The sequence below is a fragment of the Schistocerca serialis genome, chromosome 3, assembly GCF_023864345.2.
Source record: "Schistocerca serialis cubense isolate TAMUIC-IGC-003099 chromosome 3, iqSchSeri2.2, whole genome shotgun sequence".
In the NCBI taxonomy this organism is placed as follows: Eukaryota; Metazoa; Arthropoda; class Insecta; order Orthoptera; family Acrididae; genus Schistocerca; species Schistocerca serialis.
The window spans coordinates 818,588,288-818,616,196 of record NC_064640.1 but is presented as its reverse complement, the minus strand read 5'-3'; the positions used below and the strand labels follow the sequence as shown (position 1 = coordinate 818,616,196).

The 27,909-nt window shown below is 41.0% G+C and overlaps 1 protein-coding gene across 1 annotated transcript in view; it reads right to left on the bottom strand.

Annotated features, from left to right (window-relative positions):
* The window catches only part of LOC126470711 (heat shock 70 kDa protein 14-like), a 190,352-nt gene that overhangs the window by 36,101 nt on the left and 126,342 nt on the right, over positions 1-27,909 (bottom strand). The window contains exons 5-6 of the mRNA XM_050098712.1: positions 25,001-25,162; positions 2,622-2,880 (exon numbers count right to left, since the gene is read on the bottom strand). Coding sequence (XP_049954669.1) covers positions 2,622-2,880; positions 25,001-25,162 — 421 coding nt within the window. The remainder of the gene's footprint in view (positions 1-2,621; positions 2,881-25,000; positions 25,163-27,909) is intronic.

The following is a 27,909-nucleotide window of genomic DNA, read 5'->3' as shown; positions in this document are numbered from 1 at the left end:
TAGATACGGCATCAAATCTTTCTTACTAAGCTGCTTATTGCTATTTGCTTAGAACTCTTCTTTTTGCGCTTGTTTTCACTTCTGGCAATTTAAACCTTCATGGCTTGTCCCAGTGCTTCCTTTTCTCTTACTCCTAAATTTACACCTACTCTACATTCACACTACAAAGTTATACTCTCACTTTCTCTTATGCTCTATGGATCTAGTCTACTAAAACCTGGAGTATTGGTGGTTTATGCTGATGACTGGCTCTCCACCTCAAAAGAATAAAAGCTACACGCACCAGAGTCAGAGCCACTGTAGCACTTGGTACTGCAGCACTCACAATCATTGTCATATGTCGTCATCCTTCTCTGAAATGCTCTACGTGTTGCATTAAGTGCTTGGATGAAATGACCCCTTCCTGCACAGCAATAAATCATTCCAGGCAATGGATTAGGTCAGGTTCTAGAGTTTGATTAATAAATTTTACATTCTGCATTGGTAACAACTCTAAAGGCACATGCAGCAATTACAACTTTGTCTGTGAGATGTTCAATTGCACAATTCTTGTAATTGTGGCTAGTAGATGGAAGGTTCACCCTCTTATGTCGCATGTAGTAACATTTACTAATAACCTACTTACCATTTTAAAGTTCAATCTGTCTGGCCTCCATGAGCTTCCCCTGACTTCTATGTATTCCAAAGGCTCGATACGTGCTCACAAATTGTTATTCAGTGTGTTTTTCTGTCAATGGGTGACCGACGATATGGTGTGCCTGTGTCTTTTGCACTGAGGAAACTTTATAATCTTCTCACACCATGATGAGCTGCTATGCAATTACAAGAGGTGGTTTGCTAGCTTCAGAGCATACAGTGGAGCTGATCATAAAAGGTTTGGTGGCCAACACTATTTCCGCATGATTGACTGCTTCACAGGTTTTCATCTAGAATGACTGAGCATACTGACACATCAGACAACCATAATCAACTTGAGACCAGGCAAAATGCACTATATAAAAAAAGAGCTCTTAAGTTCTGCCTACTTCCCATATTCTGTGACCAACATATCTAAAAATACTGAGTGCTTCCAGAGTTCACTCATTTTGCTTTCTTACATACAGCAGCACAGCTTGCGACAGACTAATCGGAGCTGAAAATCTTGACAATTGAACTGAAGCAGCTAAGACATATGAACTAATATTCTCATTTATTTGCCTTGCACTTGCTGCTGGTACACACTAGACAGCAATACTCATGGTAAATAAAAGAAGAAGTGAAGATTAGGGTCTTATAGCCCACCAATGACAAGGAAGTGAGAGTACGAGCTCAGTGTATGCAGGTATCGGGAACGAAATCGCCCACATCCTTTTCAAGGGAACCGTTCTGGCATTTGCCTACATTTATTTGGAGAAATCACAGAAGTTTAAATTTCACACTGTGTCCCGGATGGTTCAGTGGTTACTGCACCTGTCTAGTATGCAGGAGAGCCCAGATTTGAGTCTCGGTCCGGTACACATTTTCGCTCATCGCCACCAATTCCACTTAACGTCCTGCGGCAGCTGACAGCAGTTATCCCCCTTCAATTTACATATAATTTTTCATAGCTGCAGATTCTGCACCGTGGTGTCTGTTCTTTTAGGCAAACATTATGCATTCACATATTTTGAGAATTTACACACACACACACACACACACACACACACACACACACACACACACACACAGTGTTTCCTAACAGGAAACATAGGTAAGTGAAAAGAACTGGAGAATAATGTAAAATCATCATCACCACCACCACCACCACCACCACCTTGCATCTTTGACATACAATGAAGAGCCAAAGAAACTAGTACACTTGCCTAATATCGTGTGGAATGTGTGGTTCATCCATAAAGGAGACCAAGTATAGAATACTAGTACAACTCATTCTTGAGTACTGCTCGAGTGTTTGGGATCCCCACCAGGTCGCATAAAAGGAAGCATCGAAGCAATTCACAGGCAGGCTGCTTGGTTTGTTACCAGTAGGTTCGATCAACAAATGATTATTACTAAGGTGCTTCGTGAACTGAAATGGAAATCCCTGGAGGGAAGACCACATTCTTTTTGTGAAATACTATTGAGAAAAGTCAGAGTATCAGCATTTGCTGCTGACTGAAGAATGATTCTACTGCCATCAATGTAGTACATTTTGCTTAAGGACCATGACAATAAGATAAGAGATATTACAGTTCATATGGAGGCACGTAGACAGTTGCTTTTCCCTTGCTCTATTTGCAAGTGGACAGGAAAGGAAATGATTAGTGTTGGTACAAGGTACCTTCTGTCATGCACCATAAGATGGCTTGCCGAGTACATGTGTAGACATAGAGCTTGAAAATTCACCTGAAAGTATGATGCTATGGTCATAGCCTTGAATCACTGACACAGAAGAGCAATACAGTATAATAAAATAAAATAAAAAATAAGAAATAGAACATGAGCATTATCACAAGAAGAAACACCTGACTCAGAATTGTTACACAGTGCAAAAGGGAATGGTAAATGGGAGGGTTGGGGGCATGGAAGAGTATGAGGGACTGGGGAAGGGATGGAGAAAGGGTAATGTTGTAAAATGGTAGTAACTCTACCAGATGACTCACCTTGTTTATGTCTCTGCAATCGATACCTGCTTGGCTCAGTGCTTCTTCTATGGGGGCAGTGCACATTTTCACAGCTGCACTAATCAAATTTTCAAATCGTGCTCTTGTAACATTGTAGCTAAAGTCTGTTCCTTCACACAAAGACTCAATAAAACAATGAGCTGTACTCATTGTGGACAAAATGTGTTTGCACTGCTCTGCAGCATTGTACAATTTAGCCATAGCACGCCGACTATCATTTGGATCCAACTTCCATTTCCTGCAATAAGAAGAAAGTATTATGTTTAAATGGCCCACACATATTGAATAATGGTATCACTAGTCAGTCTTCCTTCTTTTATTAAAAAATTGGAAAGCAAACAGTTAAGGTTGTTATAGTAGTTTTTCACCACAACAACTGCTCAGTTTTTGATGTGTTCCAATAAGAAACTCTATAGTAGAATTAAGGGAACTGATAATTACATATCAAAAAGATAGATTACTACTCACCACATATGGGAGGTGCTTGGTGGCAAACAGGCACACTGAAAGAAGACTGTTTGACACTGTAAGCTAAAATACTAAGTCCTTTGTCAGATATAGACAATCTCTCTCTCTCTCTCCTCCCCGCCCCCCCTCCATCTACACACTATGGCCCAATGTCTCCACTGTTTAAAAATACACACATTTAGACTGTATCTCTTAATACATGGTGTTCTGCATTTATTGTAGCACCACAAAAGGCAGAGATGACAAAAAGGGGGGGGGGGGGGGGGGAATGAAATGGCAAAACTTAATTGCGTGCTGGTTCACAGCCACCATAAGAGGCTCATACCAATTGATAAGACCCAATGATTTAACAGGATATTTAAGGTACCTAGATTAAAAGACAGCCAAGTCCATTTCTTTTGAACATGGACTTCCAAGCAGCATTAAAGCTTCCATAAAATGTGTACACGTTATTAAGTAAAACGCAATAATATCCTTCAAAATCAATGACGAGTCTATTCAAAAATAACGTCAAAATTGCATTTCAATGCAAAACGCCCAGCTTCAGAGACAATCGCTTCAAAAACTAGTCAACTAACTGTAAAGTTCTTACAAGTCCGTTATATAGGAGACCATGTTCATATAAGCAGACACCTGACTGCACATGAGCATGGAAGACAGTGTTGTTCGGAAGTGGATTTTCTTTAGTTTTGAGTCTAAATATCCTGATATCTGTGACCTGATTTTATATAGGTTACAAACAAATATTCTGTTATGGAATATCATTCATATAAGTGATAAAAACATTCTCTTCCCTGGAAACGGGAGGGGGGGCAGGCAATAGTGTATAGAACACTTGTGAGACCCATTATTGAGTACTGCTAGAGTGTTTGGGATCCACATCAGGATGGATTAAAGGAAGACATCAAAGCAATTCAAAAGCGTGTCGGTAGATTTGTTACCAGTAGGTTCAATCAACATGAAAGTATTGCAGAGATACTTCGTGAACCCACATGGTAATCCCCGGAGGAAAGCTGGCATTCTTTTCCCGAAACACTACTGAGAGAACTTAGAGAATCAGCATCTGCAGCCAACTGCAGAACAATTCTACTGCCACCAACATAGCATCACATATGGACTGCACAGACAATGTAAAAGAAATTAGGACTTGTATGGTAGCATATGAACAGTCATTTTCCCCTCACTCTGTTTGCAAGTGGAACAGGAAAGAAAATGACTAGCATTCGTACAAGTTACCATCTGTCGGGCACCATTAGGTGGCCTGCAGAGTATGTATGTAGATGCAGAACAGAGGAGGTTGCAAGGTATTATGTTATTTCTTTCTCAGTACAGGAAATTTTAATGACCAACATAATTTTTTAAATTTTCGTTTCTTCTAAAAATACCACGCAAAGCCTGCTCCTAGCAGCTGACTGTTGTTGTTGTTGTTGTGGTCTTCAGTCCTGAGACTGGTTTGATGCAGCTCTCCATGCTACTCTATCCTGTGCAAGCTTCTTCATCTCCCAGTACCTACTGCAACCTACGCCCTTCTGAATCTGCTTCGTGTATTCATCTCTTGGTCTCCCCCTATGATTTTTAGCCTCCACGCTGCCCTCAAATACTAAATTGGTGATCCCTTGATGCCTCAGAACACGTCCTACCAACCGATCCCTTTTTCTGGTCAGCAGCTGACTATCTGAGCAATTTAGACAGAAGTCTGGCACTGAACATAATGTCGTGGCTTTGAAGGTGTCTTTCCTGTGGTGTTACCACACCATTGGCATTTGTAGCACCACATTAGATTGGGTACCTAAAGTTTTACTTTTAGTATAATAAATAAAACCTTGATGAGTTCTAGGATAGCCAACTGAATGTTATGGTGAAGGCAACAGTTCTCTACAGTTCACCATTCACTTACATCATCAAATTCCTCTCTTCTGTTATGCTTCCGATTCCCCACTACTTTTTCAGTTCAGCAGTGTCAATGTACATGACGTCCCTACAACTTACAAGGCCTTATGGTAGCTGAGGGTATCGTGTTTTTCTACTCCACAACAAAGACATTCTGACAAGATTGTGCCTTTCAACAATGATCAAAGTTCAATTTCCTGGTGCAGTTCCAGAGGGTTTTGGTGACTGCTAATGACCCACCCGTAACATGGAGATATTTCTTTCGTCTTAGTTGGGATCCACATGCATTCCCACAAACAGCTTGGGTTCTGTACAGTCCACCCAGATAGAGGGCACTGACTGCCTATGTAGGTGTTATAAAACTACGGTGTGGCAGGTTCACCTGAGGTTACCACTAACGACCATTTCTCCTCCTCCTCCTCCTCCTCCTTTTTTTGAGAGAGGGAGGACATCATGTTTCAATTGTCATAGCCATGTAGTGTACCAATTAAGTAAACCTGGCACAAATAATGCTGGGAAAGCCAGTAATCAATAGACTGCACAAAGAGTGGCCTAGTTGGTTGGTTTAAAAGAGTGAGGAAGGGACCAAACTATGAGGTCATCGGTCCACTGTTCCAAAGGAAACAATGCCACAAGGGTGAGAGTAAGACAATAAGACAACACCAAACAGAATGAAAGGAAAAATGACAACGACTGAAGGTCAACACACTTAAATGGACAAAAGGGGACAAGAAAACCACAAAAACGCAAACAACAGGTAGAAGATCTTAAATCAAAAAAGCACGTTACCATGGCTGGCTGACAATGAGGATAAAAAGGAAAAGCCAGCCACTCTGCAACACATTAAAACCCCCACCCTGAAAGCACGAGGGTGGAGGACACACAGGGATGAAGGACATGTGCTAAAACTTGGAGAAAATGATAAAACACACCCTCAAGAATAAAATGTAAAACTAAAGCTGCTGTTGAGGCATTATTGCCCAACACTGAAGGTAGGGTGCTGGGAAGGTTAAAAGTCCGCTGCAGAGCGGCGGAAAGTGAGCAGTCCGGCAAGAGATGGACGACTGTCATTCGTGAGCCACAGTGACACTGAGGTGGGTCATCACGAAGGAGGAGGTAACCATGAGACAGCCACGTATGGCCAATGCGGAGCCGACAGAGAAACACAGAGTCCCTGTGAGAGGCACGCACAGAGGTCTTCCACACATTCGTAGTTTCCTCAAGGGCACGCAGCTTGCTGTGCGTACTGAGGTTATGCCATTCTGTCTCCCAAAGCCACAAAACCTTGCGGCGTAATACTGAGCTCAGGTCAGTTTCAGAGAAGCCGATCTCCATAAGCGGTTTCTGCATAGCCCGTTTAGCCAACCTGTCGGCAAATTCATTGCCTGGGATTCCTACTTTACCTGGGGTCCGGACAAACACCACTGAATGACTGGACCATTCCAGGGCATAGACGGACTCCTGGATGGTCGCTACCAAAGGATGATGAGGGTAGCACTGGTCAGTAGCTTGTAGGCTGCTCAAGGAATCAGTACACAGGATAAATGACTCACTTGGGCATGAGTGGATGTGCTCAAGAGTACGAGATATGGCCGACAGCTCTGCAGTGAAAACACTGCAGCCATCACGCAAGGAATGCTGCTCTATATGTCCTCCGTGACCATAGGCAAAGCCAACATGACCATTAGCCATCGAGCCATTGGTGTAAACCACTTCGTGGCCCCAGTACGTGACGAGAATCGAAGCTGCAGCCTAGATGTACACGACTGAGGTGTTCGTGAATGAACCTCAAGTGTAGGTGGTGAAGGCAACAACTGAAGTTCAGAGAGAAGGGTTTGAACACGAACTGCAAGTGTAAGCCCTGACCTGGGCCGCCGATGCAGGAGATGAACCGCCACGGGCAGGAAAAGGAGACCGAAATTCAGATGCGCAAGAGAACTACAAACGTATGCAATGTAACTGGAGAGCAACTGTGCACGCCTAACCTGCAATGGAGGGACTCCGGCCTCCACCAGGACACTATTCACCAGACTCATCCTAAAAGCGTCTGTCACTAGGCAAACGCCACAGTGGTGCACTGGGTCGAGCAAACGCAATGCTGAGGGTGTAGCCGAACCATAAACCACACTCCCATACTCAAGGCGGGATTGAACAAGGGCTCTGTAGAGCTGCAGTAGCGCACAGCGATCTGCACCCCAATTGGTGTTGCTCAGGCAGCGAAGGGCATTGAGGTGCTGCCAGCATTTCTGCTTAAGGTGACTGAGGTGAGAAAGCCAAGTCAATCGGGCGTCAAAAAACAGTTCTAAGAATCGATATGTCTCCACTACAGTGAGTGGATCGACATTAAGGTGAAGTTCTGGTTCCAGATGAACAATACAACACCAACAGAAGTGCATTATACACGACTTTGCGGCCGAAAACTGGAAACCGTGGGCTAGAGCCCATGACTGCGCCTTGTGGGTGGCGCCCTGTAGGCACCACTCAGCAACACCAATACTGGTGGAACAGTGTGAAATTCAGAAGTCGTCTGCATACAGGGACAGTGGGACGGATGGCCCTACAGCTGCTGCTACACAATTAATGGCCACTAAAAATAGAGATACACTCAATACGGAGCCCTGCAGGACCCCTCTCTCCTGGAAATGGGGCGAACTATGGGAGGCATCAACCTAGACACGGAAAGTATGAAGTGACAGGAAATTTTGGATAAAAAAAACAGGAGTGGGCCTCTGAGACCACACTTGTATAATGTGGCAAGGATATGATGTTGCCAGGTGGTGTCATATGCTTTTTGTAAATCAAACAAGACGGCACCTAGGTGTTGGCATCTGGAAAAGGCTGTTCAGATGGCAGACTCTTGGGACACAAGATTATCAGTGTTAGAGCAACCCTGGCGGAAGCCGCCCTGGCATGGAGTCAGTGGACCACGTGACTCCAGGAGCCAACACAACCACAGACACACCATACACTCCTGGAGCTTACAAAGAACATTGGTGAGGCTGATGGTCCGATAGCTATCCACTTCAAGCGGGTTTTTACCGAGTTTAAGCATCGGAATGATGGTGCTCTCCCACCACTGGGATGGAAAGACGAGACGCAACTGATCCGATTGAAGATGACAAGGAGATGTCACTTGTAGTCAGATGAGAGATGTTTAATCATCTGACCATGGATCTGATCTGGCCCAGGAGCTGTGTCAGGGCAATGTGCAAGGGCACTGAGGAGCTCCCACTATGTAAATGGGGCGTTATAGGGTTCACTGTGGGGTGTAGCGAACGAGAGGGCTTTCCTTTCCACCCACCGTTTCAGGGTGCAAAAGGGGGGGGGGGGGTTAGATCGCCGAAGCAGAGCCTCAAGCATAGTGCTCAGCAATCGCGTTAGCGCCGGTTGACAACACACCATTGATGTTAATGCCAGGGACACCTGTTGGGATCTGGTACAAAAAAGACGTCTGATCTTCGTCCAGACTTGGGAAAGTGACGTACGGCATCCAATGGATGAGACTTATCTCTCCCAACACTCCTCCATCCGTAATTTGATAATCTGGCGAACGCCGACAAGGAGCTGCTTAAAGGCTATGAGGTGATCCAGGGAAGGGTGCCACTTATGCTGCTGTAGAGCTTGCTGATGCTCCTTAATTGCCTCAGTGACTTCTGTCAACCACCAAGGGGGCATCTAAAAGAGCGAGGGATTGCGTTTCCTCTGCATTAACGACTGTTGTAGTCACCTGCTCAACCATCACACCCATGTTACCCTGTGGGGGAGAGTCAATGGTGCCCGCAGAGGTGAAAGTTTCCCAGTCCACCTTGTTTAAAAACCCATCTCGATAAGTGACCGTTGGCCTGATGCCAGGGCAGTGACAGGAAGATGGGGAAGTGGTCACAACTGCACAGGTCGTCATGTGCTCTCCAGTGGACATATGGGAGACGTCCTGGGCTGCAAATGGATAAATCAATGGCTGAGTAACTACCATGAGCCACAATAAAATGTGTGGTGGCCCCAGTATTTACGAGGAAGAGGTCGAACTGAGACAGTAAAGCTTCGACATCACTGCCTTGGCCACTAAGTACGGTGCCACCCCACAAGGGGTTATGGGTGTTAAAATATCCAAAAAGTAGGAAAGGTTTAGGGAGTTGATTAATCAGTGCAGCTAATACATTCAGGGGTATTGCACCATCTGGAGGAAGATATACATTGCAGACAGTTATTTCCTGTGTCGCCCTTATGCTGACGGCCACTGCTTCAAGAGGGGTTTGAAGGGGCACTGTTACACTACAGACTGAGTTTAGGACATAAATGCAAACTCCAGCTGACACACTATTATAGTTGCTACGGCTCCTGTAATATCCCTTATAGCCATGGAGGGATGGGGTCCGCACTGCCGGGAACCAGGTTTCCTGAAGTGCAATGTAGATAGCAGGTGTCAAGCTTAACAGTTGCCGTAGCTCAGCCAGGCGGTGGAAAAAGTCATCGTGATTCCACTGAAGGATGACGTCATGAGACTGGGAAATCAGTACCCAGAACAATCACCTCTGGCCGTTATAACGGCCTTGATATGCCTGGGCATTAAGTCAAACAGAGCTTGGATGGCATGTACAGGTACAGCTGCCAATGCAGCTTCAACACAATACCACAGTTCATCAAGAGTAGTGACTGGTGTATTGTGACGAGCCAGTTGCTTGGCCACCATTGACCAGACGTTTTCAATTGATGAGAGATCTGGAGAATGTGCTGGCCAGGGCAGCAGTCGAACATTTTCTGTATCCAGAAACGCCTGTACAGGACCTGCAACATGCGGTTGTGCATTATACTGCTGAAATGTAGGGTTTTGCAGGGATCGAATGAAGGATAGAGCCACAGGTCGTAACACATCTGAGATGTAACGTCCACTGATCAAAGTGCCGTCAATGCGAACAAGGTGTGACCGAGACGTGTAACCAATGGCAGCCCATACCATCACGCCGGGTGATACGGCAGTATGGCGATGACGAATACACGCTTCCAATGTGCTTTCAGCGTGATGTCGCCAAACACGGATGCGACCATCATGATACTGTAAACAGAACCTGAATTCATTCGATAAAATGATGTTTTGCGATTCGTGCACCAAGGTTTGTCGTTGAGTACACATTCGCAGGCGCTCCAGTCTGTGATGCAGCGTCAAGAGTAACCGCAGTCATGGTCTCCGAGCTGATAGTCCATGCTGCTGCAAACGTCGTCGAACTGTTCATGCAGATGGTTGTTGTCTTGCAAACGTCCCCATCCGTTGACTCAGGGATCGAGACAAGGCTGCATGATCTGTTACTGCCATGCGGATAAGATGCCTGTCTTCTCGATTGCTAGTGATACGAGGCCACTGGGATCCAGCACGGCGTTCCGTATTACACTCCTGAACCCACCGATTCCATATTCTGCTAACAGTCATTGGATCTCGACCAACGCGAGCAGCAATGTAGTAATACGATAAACTGCAAGCGCGATAGGCTACAATCCGACCTTTATCAAAGTCGGAAAAGTGATGGTAGGCATTTCTCCTCCTTACACGAGGCTTCACAACAACGTTTCACCAGGCAACGCCGGTCTACTGATGTTTGTGTATGAGAAATTGGTTGGAAACTTTCCTCATGTCAGCACGTTGTAGGTGTCACCACCGGCGCCAACCTTGTGTGAATGCTCTGAAAAGCTTATCATTTGCATATCACAGCACCTTCTTCCTGTCAGTTGAATTTCGGGTCTGTAGCACGTCATCTTCGTAGTGTAGCAATTTTTATGGCCAGTACTGTAGGTCCTCAGCAGATGCGAGCATCTCCACGTCATCCCCAGATGCAGACCTTGTAGGTAGCGGTGGTGTGGGTGCCACCACAATTTCCTTGGTCATAGAGGTGGTCTTTTTGGACTTTTCTCTCTGCTCCTTGGGTCTCTCTGGCTGAGAGGGTTTCACTAATTCAGTCTCCGGGACTCAGGATGATTGTGAAACCCTACAACCAGCTACTTTTGGGCACTTTGGCCACTAGCAGCATCATCTTTCCCACTAGCAGAAAGCTGGGAAGGGAGTGACCCAAGGGATCCCTTCCTGGCGAGAGGAGCCGAAGAAGACTTACACTTCTCCAGCTGAGAAGTGGGGCTGGTGTCCCCGATGGTTGGTGGGGCAGTGCCGAGGTAGGCGATGTGGGAGCAACAGGAGGGAATTGCCCCCCCTCCCCCCCCCCCCCCACCAAGGGGGCAGACGTAGCCTTCTGGTTCCAAGAGTCGAGTGGAATTCATGGAACTGATGGAGCTACAACTGTTCTCATAGCGGCAGCGTGTGAGGTGGTCATAGCCACAGGATGTAGGCGCTCATATTTTCTCTTAGCCTCAGTCCAGGTCAGTCAGTCCAGGGTTTCGTATTCCATAATTTTCCTCTCTTTCTGTAAAATCCTGCAGTCTGGCGAGCAAGGTGAATGATGCTCACCCCAGTTGACACAGATGGGAGGCTGGGCACATGGAGTATTGGGATGTGATGGACATCCATAATCTCAACATGTGACGTTGGAAGTAGAGCGGGAAGACATATGGCCAAACTTCCAGCACTTACAGCACCGCATCGGGACAGGGATATAGGGCTTTACATCACAGCGGTAGACCACCACCTTGACCTTCTCAGGCAATGTATCACCCTCGAAGGCCAAGATGAAGGCACCGGTGGCAACCTGATTATCCCTCAGACCCCGGAGGACATGCCGGACGAAATGTACACCTCGCTGCTCTAAATTGGCGCACAGCTCATCTTCAGACAGTAAAAGAAGGCCTCTGTGGAATATAGACCCTGCACCATATTTAAGCTCTTATGTGGTGTGATGGTAACAGAAACATCCTCCAACTTTTTACAAGTGAGTAAAGTCCATGACTGGGCAGAGGATGCTATTTTTATCAAGACTGACCCAGAACGCATTTTGGACAAGCCCTCCACCTCACTAAACTTGTCCTGTAAATGCTCTACAAAAAACTGTGACTTCATCGAAACAAAGGAGTCCCCATCAGCTCTCTTACGTACGAGGTACCAGGGTGAATAAGGTTCGCTGCCATCCTTAGCCTGGCGTTCCCCCATGGGAGGGGAATGATTTAGGGTCAGAATTTCTTGCATTGTACTGAGACGTGGAACTCTTAGAGACTGCTGGTGGCTGATCACCGCCAAGTGATGATGTGGTACACTTCATTGCGCATCATCTGCCCCGATGCCATCCACTCTGACCAGGGGCCCTCCCCACGGGCACCACCCAGCCACAGCAAAGGCCACCTGGCACGATGGCCATTGCCGGGAGTCCTGATGCCCCAGAGTGACAGGCATATCCTTGGCATATGTTGGGAGTTAACAGCGCAGGCATCAGCAGAGCCATCCCCATTTTGTCAGGGGGCTACAACCAACAGGGTACATGGTGGCCCCACCACAACGGACTGGCTGCCATGCTGGATATGAGGTGCAAAATAAGTCCATGGTCATCGTTGGTGCAGAAAGCGACACTGCACAGTGCATGGTGGAAAACACATTCAGGAAGGTTCCTTGCCCAAGAGATGGAGGATGAGCTGGACTGCAATGCAACGGCGAGGAAGTGGGCTAAAGATCTCTATAGACAATGGACAGGATAAACCATGTAAGGCGCCCTTCCCCAATTCGCTCACTCTTTGGGAAAATTTTGAAAAATGGAGGTCAAACCCTACAGGGGACCACCCCATAGAGGCCGAAACGTATGAGACTCGTTTTTGTCACCTCTTAGGACAGACAGGAATACCTCGGGCCTATTGTAATCCCTGGACCCGCAGGGGGGAGTGTATGTAGTGATCGGCCGCATACGGTAGGTCGATTAGAGCGCTAACTATCACTAGTAGCTGTTGTAACGTTCATACTGTAAGCAAAGACACATTTTTATCATAGCAGTTCATCAACACATTTCTTTATTCGTTTGAATTTTGTAAATGATAGAATGATGACGGAATAAGAGAGATAAAAATTGGAAGTGTAAAACTATGTGAAATGGTGTGATTTACATTTAATATTTTAAAAATTACATTCAAATCCTCTGCTTGTAACTTCTTGTTATGCATATTAGAGTGCACAGGTAAAGGTGGCTGTCAGCAACAAATAAGACAAAGTAGATGAGTGTAGGCTCTCACAGAACACGAACGGGGGAAACTGGAGGACACTTCAGATTTGCATGTTCAAGATGATACATGTAAATAAAGTACAGCTATTAAGAAATGGAAAATGAGACTAAAATCATAAAATATGGATTTATGTGAGGATTAATGGTGTGAGTGGTCACGAAAACAAATCTGTTATACAATAGAAAGACTTTCATTGACAAAGAAACCATGTGATCACAAGGTGTGTAAAGATACTACTAAAGTGCACTGCTATAAATTAACATTATATGCAGCAAGATTATTTTCTTTTTTTTTTTTTTTTTTTTTTTTTTTTTTTTTTTTTTTTTTTTTTTTTTTTTTTTTTACTTTCATTCCAATTGATCCGTAGTGAGGAGGTCCTCCAGGATGTGGAACATGTCAGAAAAACAACAATACATGACAAATATTTAAACTAAAACAAATAAGCTAATGTACCATTCCACAGGTCCCAAGTGGAATGATCGTCATTTTTTAATGAACACTAAGAGTCATTTTACAAATACTATTGCACTGAATTTAAAATAAAAAAGTTTTATATTTATTTATAAGGTAAGAAACATGTAATACAACTACTGTAATACTTATTTACAATGAACACATTACTGCACTGAAATGGTGCAGAAGTTAGATTATACTTACACACACACACACACACACACAAATTTTCAGTGAACACATTACTGCACTGAAATTGTGCAGAAGTTATGTTGTACTTATATACAAATCAGTTGGTTTTCCTCAGAAATTCATCAATGGAGTAGAAGGAGTTGGCCACCAATAAATCCTTTAGGCTTCTCTTAAACTGAATTTCATTGGTTGTTAAGCTTTTTATGGCTGCTGGCAAGTTATTGAAAATGTGTGTTCCTGAATAATGCACACCTTTTTGTACAAGACTAAGTGACTTTAAATCCTTGTGAAGATTATTCTTATTTCTAGTATTGATTCCATGAATTGAGCTGTTGGTTTGAAAAAGTGATATATTTTTAATGACAAATTTCATTAAGGAATAAATATATTGGGAAGCTGTAGTTAGTATCCCTAGTTCTCTAAACAGGCTTCTGCAGGATGTTCTTGAGTTCACACCACATATAATTCTTACTGCACGTTTTTGTGCCCGGAAAACTTTAGCTTGGCTTGATGAATTACCCCAGAAAATAATCCCATATGACATTATGGAATGAAAGTAAGCATAGTATGCCAGTTTTTTCATTTTTATATCCCCTATGTCTGACAAAATTCGCATTGCAAACAGAGATTTGTTAAGACGCTTTAGCAGTTCTGTGGCGTGCTCCTCCCAGTTGAATTTATTATCAAGCTGTAATCCCAAGAATTTAACACCGTCCACTTCTTCTATCTTCTTGTCATCATATGTTAGACATATACTCTTGGGACACCCCTTACAAGTTCTGAACTGCATGTAGTGTGTTTTTTCAAAGTTTAGTGACAAAGAATTGGCTAGGAACCAGTGATTAATGTCTACAAATATTTTATTGGCTGATCTTTCTAAGACTACACTTGATTTGCTATTTATTGCAATGTTTGTATCATCAGCAAACAAAACAAACTTGGCATCTGGTAATGTTACTGATGAAAGGTCATTGATATACACAAGAAAAAGTAAGGGCCCCAAAATGGAACCTTGTGGGACCCCACATGTAATTAGTTCCCAGTTGGATGATGCCTGATAGCTTGATACATGTCTCTTTCCTAATAACACCCTTTGTTTCCTGCCAGAGATATAAGATTTGAACCATTTTGCAGCATTTCCTGTTACACTATAATATTCTAGTTTACTTAAAAGGATATTGTGATTTACACAGTCAAATGCCTTTGACAGATCACAAAATATACCAGTTGCCTGCAATTTTTTGTCTAATGAATTAAGTACATTTTCACTGTAAGTGTAGATAGCCTTCTCAATATCAGAACCTTTTAGAAATCCAAACTGTGACTTTGACAGTATGTTATTTGAGATAAGATGGTTATAAAGACGACTGTACATTACTTTTTCAAAAATTTTTGAGAATGCTGGCAACAGTGAAATTGGACGGAAATTTGATGCTATTTCTTTATCTCCCTTCTTAACCAGTGGCTTAACTTCAGCATATTTCAGCCATTCGGGAAATATTCCACTGATAAACGACTGGTTACACAGATAGCTTAATATGTTACTTAGCTCAGAATCACATTCTTTAATTAACTTTGTTGATATTTCATCATACCCACTAGATGTTTTTGATTTTAAAGATTTTATGATGGACATTATTTCTGTTGGGGTAGTGAGGGTCAAATTCATATTATGGAAGTTACTTGAAATGTCTGGTCTAAGGTAATCCATAGCAGCATCTACCGAACCTGACAACCCCATCTTTTCAGTAACAGTTATAAAATGTTTGTTAAAAAGTTCTGCAACACTATACACATCTGTCACCAATGCATCATTTACTCTTAATGCTATTTGTTCCTCTTCATGTCTGGTTCTACCGGTCTCCTCCTTCACTATATCCCATATTGTCTTTATTTTGTTATCTGATATGACTATCTTTTCCTTGTAATATATTTGCTTTGACATCCGTATTACAGTCTTTAATATTTTGCAGTATTTCTTATAATGTGCTATAGCATCAACATTGGAAATGTTTCGGATTGACAGATACAGTTTTCTTTTTGTTTTACAAGATACCCCTATTCCTCGAGTAATCCATGGCTTCTTTGTAGACTTTGCTCTAACCTTGGTAAGTTTTGGGGGAAAGCAGTGTTCAAATAAGGTAAGCACTTTATTAGCAAAAATGTTATATTTTTCATTCATGCCATGAGCACTGTAAACATCAGTCCAGTGAATGTCTCTGAGGAGTGTCCTAAAATAATCAATTTTTGGCTTACTGATTACCCTCTTGAGCTCAGATTTAACAGATTTTATATCCTGTTCAGTATTAACATTTAACAGAAGGAACTGCATGTCATGGTCTGAGAGGCCATTGACTATTGGTTTTGTAATATAATTTTGTTCATTTGACTTTTCTATAAAGATATTATCAATGGCTGTTTGTGAGCAAGTGGTTATCCTAGTGGGGAACTTTACTGTGGGAATTAAGTTGAATGATAGTGTTACTAACTCAAATAGGTTCTTATTGGGAGAGTCTTTAAGGAAATCTACATTGAAATCACCAGCGACCACTATTTCTTTGTTTTTGGTTGTTAAATGGGCCAGTACAGCTTCAAGGTGGTTTACAAACAGATTAAAGTTACCTGCAGGTGCTCGATATACACTTAATATTATGAAAGATTTTTTGTGAAAATCTAATTCTGTTGCACATGCTTCCATATGCTGTTCTAGGCAAAATTTATGAATGTCTATGTTCTTAAATTTATGACAGTTCCTGATGAATGTGGCAACTCCTCCTTTCTCCATTTCTGATCTACAATAGTGAGATGCTAACCTAAACCCTGTAACACTTAAAAGTTCTATACCAGTGGTCACATGATGTTCAGAGAGGCAGATTATGTCAGCTGGGTTTGAAGACTCTAATTCATCTATGCAGATAGTTAATTCATTAATTTTATTTCTCAGTCCTCGAATATTTTGATGCAATAAAGATAGCTGACATTTCACATTGACTGACTTAAAATTGGATGGAGTTAAAATATCTGCTGACAGTTGAAAATTCTTAACCAATGGCTGTTTATGTTGATGTAATAAGCTGGAATTATGTTTTTTGATTTCTTTCTCAAACTGAAGGTTTGTCTCAGTTCTAACCTCTCTTAAAATTTGTTTTCTTTCTGTCCTCCCTACCCTAAAAAAGGGTCTTTTCTGAATCCTATAACCACTGGTATTTTACCACTCATGACAGTGCCTCCCCCCTTTAACTTTCCTGCTATTTCCCCAGCCAATTTACCCTTCCCCTTCCTGTTGAGGTGAAGGCCATGCCTAGTATAATCCCACCTACTGACAGAATCAACATGAACCACACCAATGTGTGACCCCGCACCCGACATGAGCAGCCGTTCCAGCTCCAAATTAACTCTCTTGACAGAAGAGTTCAAATGAGGTCGGTCATGGCGCCCAAGAACAGATACAAACTCAACACTGGTATGCCTCGATGCTGATGCAATCTTCGCCAGGTCACACTCTATGCTGTACCCAGGATCTCTGTCAATACTGTTACCTGCCCCACCCACTATAACCACGGTGTCTTCCTTAGTGAAATCTTTGCAAAGTGATCCTAAATCCTCTGTCACCTGCTCCAGACCAGCACTAGGTTTAAAAAAATTGGTGACCTGGTATTCTGATCCTAGTTCATCCTGCAAGAGTTGGCCAACACCTCTTCCATGGGAACTACCTAACAACAACACTTTCTTTCTCTTTACTGATTTCCCTACATTCTTACTTTTCAATTTGCTGCTGAAAGTTTGTTGTGCCCTGTCTACACCTGTAACTGCTTGAGGCTCACCAGCTTCTAACTGAAGCAACAGGTCAAATCTATTTTCCACATTCACCATAAAGCTGTCAGACAAAGTTCTAGGCCTGTTCCTCCTGTTGCCTGTTGCCACTTCCCACCTCTCTTTACCCTTCTCCCTCCTTAACCTGTCAAGATCTCCCCTGGCCTTGTCTAACTCAGCCTGAAGGGCAGCAATTTTCCCCTCCTGTTCCAGTATCTTCCTATCTCTACTACAAATCCTACAAAACCACTGATGAGTCTCATTTACTTCCCCTATTCCCACGCCACTACAGTCACCCACATGGAAAAAACTACAGCACCCATCACACCAAAGCCCCGACCTAACAATTCTACGGCAAGTCAAGCACTTTTCACTCATGATAAACGTAATAATTTATTAAGAATAAGTCAGTTAAATTCTAATACTCTTAATATGCTCCTTGTTATTATTATGTATAAAACATTAACTCCAGCAGCTTACTCATGCAGAAATAATATATGAAAAGGAAGATTTGTTACATATATTAAGACAGAACACAAGTTCAAAAACATTAAGGCAAGTAGTTTTTGAAGTGATCAGCATACAGAGAAGTGTATCTGTGAATTATATAGATACCCACAAGGAAATTTTAAACTATTTATAAGGAATCTGGATTCCTTACTGTGCTATCTGTCAGGCAGCAGCAAGCAGTTAATGGTCTGTGGTGACTTCAATGCACATTTTCTAAAGGATCCTGATAGGAAAAATAGGGAACTTTATTTGGATCACACAATTTGATTCCAGTAATTAACTTTCCAACACAGATGGATAAAGACTGTAGGACCCTAATTGGTTTTAAAGCTCAAAGCCAGAAAAATACCGTTTACCCAGTAACAAATGCTCTCTCTGAACATGATGCACTGTTTGTTAGGATAAATTACCTAGTGCCTTACAGTATGGATACACTTAAGTGGAAATCAGAATAATTAATGCCTCCACAACAGATGTTTTTAAGAACAGCTTACAAGAGATAACCTGAGATGAAATTTATGCTGAACCAAATGCTAAATTAAATTTTATCTATTCCATGATAAATTCATTTAATTATTTGAAAATACCTTTCCATATATGCTAATTAGAAAGAATATTAAATGGCCATATGAAAACCATGGATCACTACAGCGATTAAAATATCATCTTCAAGGAAAAGCAAAATGTACCTATTAGCAAGAACAAGTATTGATCCAGCTGTAGTTGCACACAACAAAACTACTCAAAATTACTAAGAAAAATTATTAAAAATTCAAGAAACCTTCACATCACGTCAGAAATCAGTAATTCTGACAACAGACTTGGGGCTTTATGGAATGCAGTGAAACGAGAGACAGGACAACGAGGCACAGGATATCACCACTACTGAACTGAATGGCAGTGATGTAATGATGAGTCACAGGTAGTAAGTACATTTAATAACTGGTAGAAAGTATAGGGACAAACAGTTAAAGGGGAAAATCACAGCAGTGTGTTGAAACTCTCATAAAATTCAATCATATGAATGTATTACCAACTTCTCCTTCTGAAATTCAGAAAATTATCCATACTCTTGAAAATAAAAGCTCATCTGGTTTAGATAGTGTTTCCAATACAATATTATAAAGTTTTGTTCCAATATAAAAAGCATGGTCTTATCTGAAATATGTGATGTATCACTAACATAACTCATTTTTCCAAAGAGGCTGAAATATTCTGTTGTCAAACCTCTCTTTAAGAAAGGTGATAAAAAGAGATGTCAGTTCAATAACTACTGACCAGCTTCACTGCTGACACCATTTTCCAAAATGTTTGAGAAAGTGATGTATTCTAGAATATTATCTCACCTTAGCAGCACTGATATCCTCAACGAACCACAGTTTGGGTTTCAGAAGAGTTGCTCTACTGAGAATGCCATTTACATATTCCCTTGCCAAATTTTACGAGCACTAAATAATAAAATAGCGCCATCTGGTATTTTCTGCAACTTATCTAAGGCATCCGATTATGTGAATCGCAGCATTCTCTTAGATAAATTGAAGTTTGGTGGGATTGATGGTATAACCAACCAATCAATGCCATAGCTACACAAAAGACAGCAGAATGTTGTACTTAGTAAGTCTAGCAATATATTCCAGGGATTTAATTTTGGAACTCTTAAAACAGCTTAGTTCAGCTGCATTTGCACTTAGAATCATTGTAAACCTTGGGGAGACAAATCAGTAAGGTGACATATTTTGCATACTTTAATTCAATAATGTCATATGGAATAATGTCCTAGGGTAACTCATCTTTCTTTTGTAAGTCTTCGTTGCTCAAAAATGTGGGCCCAGAATATTATGTAATGTTCACTCATGATCATCTTGAAGATATTTGTTTAATTCTAGCAATACCAACACATTTTTCGCAACAGTTGCCCTAAAAAAATTTTTTTAAACAAAAATATTCATTATTTGTTCTTTACTTGCATCAACAACATACTTTTTAAATACATACTAATATGTAAGTAGGGTCCAGAACCTAAAAATATCTTTTACCAAACTCTTAGTAATATCAACGCACTTTCAGTACTGTGGGCTATCAATGAGTGCTACTTTAAGCCCGCCATAAAAATAATTTAAGAAATGGAAATTTCATCAAGATTTTTATTTACAACATACTACTTAAATAGTTACTGATGTGCAAGTATGGACCTAAACCTGAAAATATTTAGTATGACATTCACTGAGAAAGTGACATCTAATCCTAAGATTAAAATTTTTGGGGTAAATTTAACTGAAAATTTTAAAGCATCTGCAGAATCTGGTAGAAGAATTCATTAAAAATCTATAAATATTTCTTTTTTAATCTTAAAATATAAAGTAACTGACTAGATTACGATATTTTTATAAGGCGGACATTCCACCAGGACATGAGCAAATGTTTGCAAGGGAATGATACTGCCTACGGGTAAATTAAGAGGGATTTGGAAAAAAAGAGAAGCAGCTGTATGAATATCATGAGCTTAGATGGAGAACCAGTACCAAGCAAACGGGGGAAAGCAGAAATGTGGAAGAAATATATAGATGAGCTATACAAGGGAAATTAAGTTGAAGGCAGTATTATAGAAAGGGGAAAAGGAAGTAGATGAAGATGAGATGGGAGCTACGATACTGCAAGGGTAATTTGACCTAGGACCAAAAGATCTATGCCAAAACAAGGCCCCTGAGGTACATTTTTATCAGTAACATCTGCTGATGTCCTTTTGAGAACCAGTCATGACAAAACTATGCACCCTGGTGTGCAAAATATATGAGACAACAGGCAAAATACCTTCAAACTTCAAGAAGAATAATTCCAATTCCAAAGGAAGCAGTTGCTGACAGGAGTGACTATTACCAAAATATCAGTATAGTAATTCACGGTTGCAAAATACTGAAATTATTTACAAAAGGGAAAAACTGGTAGAAGCCAACACCAGGAAAGATTAATAGCAATTATAAGGGTTGAAGGGCATGAAAGGGAAGAAGTGATTGAGAAGGGAAAGAGACAGGGCTCTAGCCTATCCTTGGTGTTATTCAACTGGTACAATGAGCAAGCAGTGAAGGAAACCAAAGAAAAACTTAGAAATAGTGTTTACGGGTAATCATGCACAGGGCTCAAATTTATGTCACACACTGTCCGTTTTGCTATCAAGATGTAATTCCACTGTTTATGCCCTGGTTCCTTCTATCTTTAAATTTATATTTATCAACATTTACTTAGCAAATATTTGGTTACATATCCAGTTATTTTCTGAGCTAATATTTCCCATCATTTCAAAATGGTAAGGATCTGTAACAAGAGTTATGCTATCTTGGTTGATTAAATTGCCTTCCCAGTCTCTCATACATGCTTCTCTTATCTGGGCACAAGCAACCCATCCTAATGAATTTTTTGTACCAGTGCTAAATGGCGTTCCTTGTTGGTGGCTTCTTACCATACTTGGTTTTAAGCATCCATTGAACAGCTGTAGTACACTCGTTTTTGTCGAACTCCAACACACAGAAAACCTGCCACGTTTGCGACTAGCCCTGACTATCGGCAAATTACCAAACTACATGGTATACATGGACAAAAACCTACAGGGTTTCTCTTCAAGACGACATGTATGATATCTGTACAATGTTTGGTTCTTACGCAATAAATAATTGAAAGTGTTCCCGGACTTTATGTACACCCTGTATTAAAGCTACACAGTTTTTCTCCATTACATTATCTCACATTATAATACATTTCACCATATAAATGCAACCTTGCATGGGTTTGCAATACTAGCATTGACAACTGCTATAGCCAATTTTCTGATCACATCCTAGTAATTAACAGTAAACCTCAATGAAGATTCTTTAAAGAATCTAACACTCATGTATAAAACAGTTTCAGACTGTATGATTACTCTACAAACGAGTTAATGTGTTAAATATATTTGACATTAAACATGTAAGTGAGAAAAGTTTAGAAAAGATTTGAAATTACGTGTAAAGTTAGTTGGAAGTTGCTAAGTACTCTCATTCTCAAATTCTGGGTGAATATAGCCTGGACAACTTGCACGCCCTGAGTTACGCTGCCTCAAGATACGTACATCATTTCTAACTATAAGACTTTTATTACTGTGCCCGACTTTTAACATAAGATTTATACCTCTTAATGAGTAAATTATGACAGAATTTTAATGTTTTAAATTTGGAAATACTGAAAGTCAAATTTTTGTTGCCCTTGGAAGCCATCAGATAGGCAATCTGTAACTGGAATCATGAACCATATGCCAAATAGTGGGTTAGATGTTTAGTAACACAGTTTACACAACAAACATAAGACTATGAATACATCTCAATACTGTTTCAAATTGCATCATACATGTATTCTATTTCAAGGCAATTTATATTTTTCACCATCACTGAAAACTCATTAATAAACCCAAGACAATTTACTGTTCTTAATATTACTGTGTGGAGTGTAGCCATGTATGGAAGTGAAACGTGGACGATAAATAGTTCAGACAAGAAGAGAATAGAAGCTTTCGAAATGTGGTGCTACAGAAGAATGCTGAAGATTAGATGGGTAGATCACATATCTAATGAGGAGGTATTGAATAGAATTGGGGAGAAGAGGAGCTTGTGGCACAACTTGACTAGAAGAAGGGATCGATTGGTAGGACATGTTCTGAGACATCGAGGGATCACCAATTTAGTATTGGAGGGCAGTGTGGAGGGTAAAAATCGTAGAGGGAGACCAAGAGATGAATACACTAAACAGATTCAGAAGGATGTAGGCTGCAGTAGGTACTGGGAGATGAAGAAGCTTGCACAGGATAGAGTAGCATGGAGAGCTGCATCAAACCAGTCTCAGGACTGAAGACCACAACAACAACAACAACAATATTACTGTATTTCATACACCACTGGCAGTCTTCTGTAGTGTTTGGAAAAGAATTTACAGTAAAATATTATATTTTCAAAGGAGACAGGTGCATTTTGCACATATTGTCAAAATGACCAACTACTAGGAGCGGGACAACAATCATCACTACACATAATACAAAGTGTGATAAAAAAAGTAATGGGAATTTTTTTATTTCGTGGGCTTCATACATCTGATCTTCAATTTCTTTCCTTTTTTTCTCTTGTTGATACACATGTTCCTGATATATGTTTGGGATTTTCAGCTGTTTTAAATATTTATTTTATTGTTCACAGTCGAAAAGGTTATACGTGTTTTCAGAGTCCCTGGAAAATGTTTTACTTTCGAAAAAGGTGGATCAAAGAATTTACACTAAATTTTAAACAATGGAAACTCCAGGCAGGAATATCCAACATAGGAAAAGATAGACTGCTACTTACTGTTAGTTGCAGACAGGCACAATTAAAAGATGCTCACAAATACGCTTTCAGCAACAGCCTTCATTGCAAAAAGAGACACACACTCCATTCATTCACACAAGCAAGCACACCTCATGAACTACTGACCGCCAACTCCGGCAGCTGGGGTCAGACCTAAGATGCTGGAGTTGGTGGTCATGTGTGCGTGAGGTGTGCTTGCTTGCGTGAATGAATGGTGTGTGTTTCTATTTTTCCAATGAAGGCCATTGCTAAAAGCTTATTTGAGTCTTTTAACTGTGCCTGTCTCCAATTTAGTGTGTTATCTTTACAGTAAGTAGCAATCTATGTTTTCCCCACATTGTTGCACTAAATTTTGCTTGAAAAATTGAATAAAGTGTAGCACAACATTTGAAATACTGACTGTGGCTTTTGGCAAGTCTACTATGAGTAAGACAAGAATTTATGAGGGGTATGAACATTCCAAAGAGGGTTGAGAAGACAAAAACAGTAACCGTTCTGGATGCCCTAGCACATCATTACTTATAAAGTGGAAGTAGTAAAGAAAATGGCTCTGGAAAACCACCAAATCACCATCAGAGACGTTGCTGATGATGTCAGCGTATCCTTTGGCTCATGCCAAGTTTTTTTTTTTTTGTGGGTGTTTTGGGAATTAAACGTGAACCAGCAGCAAAGTTTGCTCCAAAATCATGGAATTTTGACCAAAAACGTCGCCACCTAGACTCCACTCAGGAAATGCTGAACAAAGTTGACAACAATCCAGAACTTCTAAATAAGATTAAAACAGGTGACAAAACATGGGTATACGGGTATGACACCAACACCAAGACCCAATCATCCCAATGGAAACTGCCTGAAGAGCCAGGACTGAAAAAAATTCAACAAATTCGATCACATGCCAAGGTTCTTCTCACTGTTTTCTTCAATGACAATTGGATAGTGCATCAAGAGTTCTTGTCTTATGGTTGTACAGTCAATAAGGAACACTACCTGTAAATTAAGTGCTGTTTGCATGAAGCAGTCCTAAAAAAAACCTGCCAGAACTGTGGCAAAACTACTCGTGGAAATTGCACCACGATAATGCTCCCGTTCACATCTCAATGCTTGATCACAATTTTTTGGCAAAAGCCAAAAACGTTATGTCGCCTCAGCCACCATACTCACCAAACATGGCCAAATGCAACTTCTTCCTATACCTGAGGTCGATGAAAACAATGAGAGAACGTTGTTTTGCCACCCCTGATGAGATAAAAACAGAATCACTGAAGGAGCTGAACATCATAACGAAAAGTGAATTTCAGAAGCACTTCCAAGATTGGAAAAAGTGCTGGCGTAAGTGTATCATATCTGAGGGGGATTACTTTGAAGCGGAAAAGGCTGATGATTATGAATAAACAAAGATTCTTTAGGAAAATAAAAATTTCCATTACTTTTTGATCACAAATCATACATAGGGTAATTATCAACAATATTACAATAACACAGTGTCAAGAAGAGAGACATCTTGTAATAACAGAGACCAATTGAACTCACTGGTGAAATATTTCGGCGAGGAAGTTGGCAAGTATTTCTGTGAACTTGTCCCCTCCGAAGTTTGCTTTATACACATGGCCTTTCACTGTGTACATTCCTGCACAGCACAATACAACTGTAACATCCATTGTAGCTCCCCCCAGGCGATAAACGAGGCACATCCTGCAGGAGGTATGTAATCATTACTCATAAATTATTTATAAATACAAATTATATAATTACAAACAATGTTATACTAAACAACGATTACTCACTTTCTGGATAAAAAAACACAAAAAATTAAACCCAGTAATTATTTACAAGAACTGACTAATTTATATATGGGAGTATACAGGTTTGATTCCACATCCTACCATCCAAATTAAGGATTACACAAAATAACAAGAAGAATACATAAATTTTCTCACATGACATCTGTCCTCTAGGTTCTTGAAAGATGCTGTCACCATTAAAACAACATATTTCATTATAACACAGTCCAAGCAGAAACAACTGAATAACACATGCACATATTTCTGTATGTGGTTTCTTTATTTTATCAGATAAAAAGGAAGAAATATAAAAGTTTAACATTTTGTCAACCCAGAACATTAGGAACAGAACATTAGCTCATGAGGAGATGTGAAGGAAATGGCACTGGAATCAAATTATTATTGCATTTCTTTGAAGTGAGAAGAGGAAATTACAGAAAACTTAAATTAAAATGGCCAGGTGGAGATTTGAACCTCACTCATCTTGAAAGTGAGTTCAGATTTTGGTTTGTTATACCAACTCAATTTGAAAAAAATTAAGAGAATCATTTGATGATTACATTTCAATTATGTCCCTTTTTGCAGCTCTCTCTCTCTCTCTCTCTCTCTCTCTCTCTCTCTCTCTCTCTCTCTCTCTCTCTCTCTCAATAAAAGTCTGAAGCATCCACATACCTCACCACCATAAACACACTGAACAATGGATGCCCATACAGGACATGGGGATTTGCACCTAAATTATATTAGTATTTTTTCACACATCTATGTAGGTTTAAGATCATTATCAAGATCTATAACATCTACCACAGTCTCTGCAAACACACTTTGGTTTACATAGATAACATAACCAAATATCTGCATTTTACAGTTCTGAAAAATTACACCCTGTTACTGAATTTTCCTTAGCATAAAATGCAAAAGAGACAGAGCCTCAGAATGTAGAACAGCTGTACAGCCGGTACTAGACTGTCTGCGATTCTAAACTGTTACTTCCGGAGCAAACTAAACCAAACAACCAGAAATGAATGAAGTCATCACCAGCCAATGGCACTGCCCGATAACTATGACCTGCTGCCTTTTCAGGGATTGGGATTCTGTTGTATAGGGGTAATTATAAGGAATGTTACTTACAACCAGTGAGGTGCCAGTATTGTAATTTGGCTGGGAATGACTTCCTATGCATGTGAGTGGTGCCAGCTGTGTGCAGCACAAGGCGAAGCAATGGCCACAAAGTGCATCAGTGTTCTGAACAACACTGGGCTATTATCCTTCATAAGGAATAGTGTAGTTTGTTCTTGTAACCGTGCCTGTGTGTATTGTGGTTGATGCTTTCATTAGAGTGGTGTGTTAAGAGTTTGCACAAATGCCAAAAACAGAAACAATGACAATCCAGGAAATGGATGAACTCTTGGCAAGGCAGTTTGCCGAGCTAAAGGAGATAAATGAAGCTTTGCAAAGAGAGGGAGACTTTTAATAGCGAGAATGAGCATAAACAAGTGGATGTAGTGGAAGCAAAAGCTTTGGTTAGTTCACCTATCCCTTCTCTGGATCCTGTCACAGCTAATCTAGCAACTCCTTTTTCGGATAGGGCAACCGAGGATGTCTCAATGTTCAGTGATGACCTGGAAGCTGCCGCTAGGTTGGGCAGTTGGTCAGACAAGACATCCTTGGATGTGTCTAAATTACAGTTGGTTGTGATGCAAGCAGCATACATCAGTACCATCAAGTGCTGGATAAAGCACAGACATTTAAGCAGCTTAAGAAGGCCCACTAACCACGTTATCGCAAGCAGAATATTGCAAGGCTTTTTTAGAGAACAGCTTAATGGGTTGTCTCAAAAGTGAAGTGAGTTGGTAGAGGCATTCATAGGCAGAATTAGGAAAATCAATGCTAACTTGTACGAGCTTACACAGAAAGTAGAAGCAGACAGAATTACTCCACAAGAAGAGGAGAACAGGAATCAGATGTGTTTTTCAGAGGACTTCCAGCAGACATGTCAAGGAGAGCGACAATGGAAAACCCGAAGGATTTTGCTGCCACCATTATGGCTGCTAAGCAAGTGGAAGAGATCAATATTGTGGCCTGAGGACAAGATAAGGGTTGTGTGTTTCTTTTTCCACACAAAGGTGAAATGCTACAGCTGTGGACATATGGACCATGTTAAAAAGCAATGCAGAAAACTTCAGTGTTACAAATGTGGGTGGGTACTGACCTTCAGATGATGCGTGTTGCAGAGGTACTGGAATGCAATAACAAGATGGACATGTTGCACTATATTGTGCACTGAAGCCTGGTACATGTGAAGGAAATAGATGGGGATTGTATGGTTTTGGAAAGTGTGGATGATTTTAGCTCTGATAAGTTAAGCTTATAGATTGCAAACTTGGAGATCATGGACGAGTATAATCTGGGTAGGTCGTGTGAGGACCTTTGCCACAACCAGACCATCAACACAATTGCATTATGCGAGAAGGTAAAACAATTTGGAGGGAAGAGATAAGTCAACAATGAAAGACTTGTTAATATGATTTGTCAACCTGTTCAATCCCGGTCAATCATTACCTGCAATACTGGTAACTCGCCATACCATACCAACGGTTAACAATGCTCTAGTGTATAAGAAGCCGTACAGGATACCTAGGCACCTATAACCTATACTGG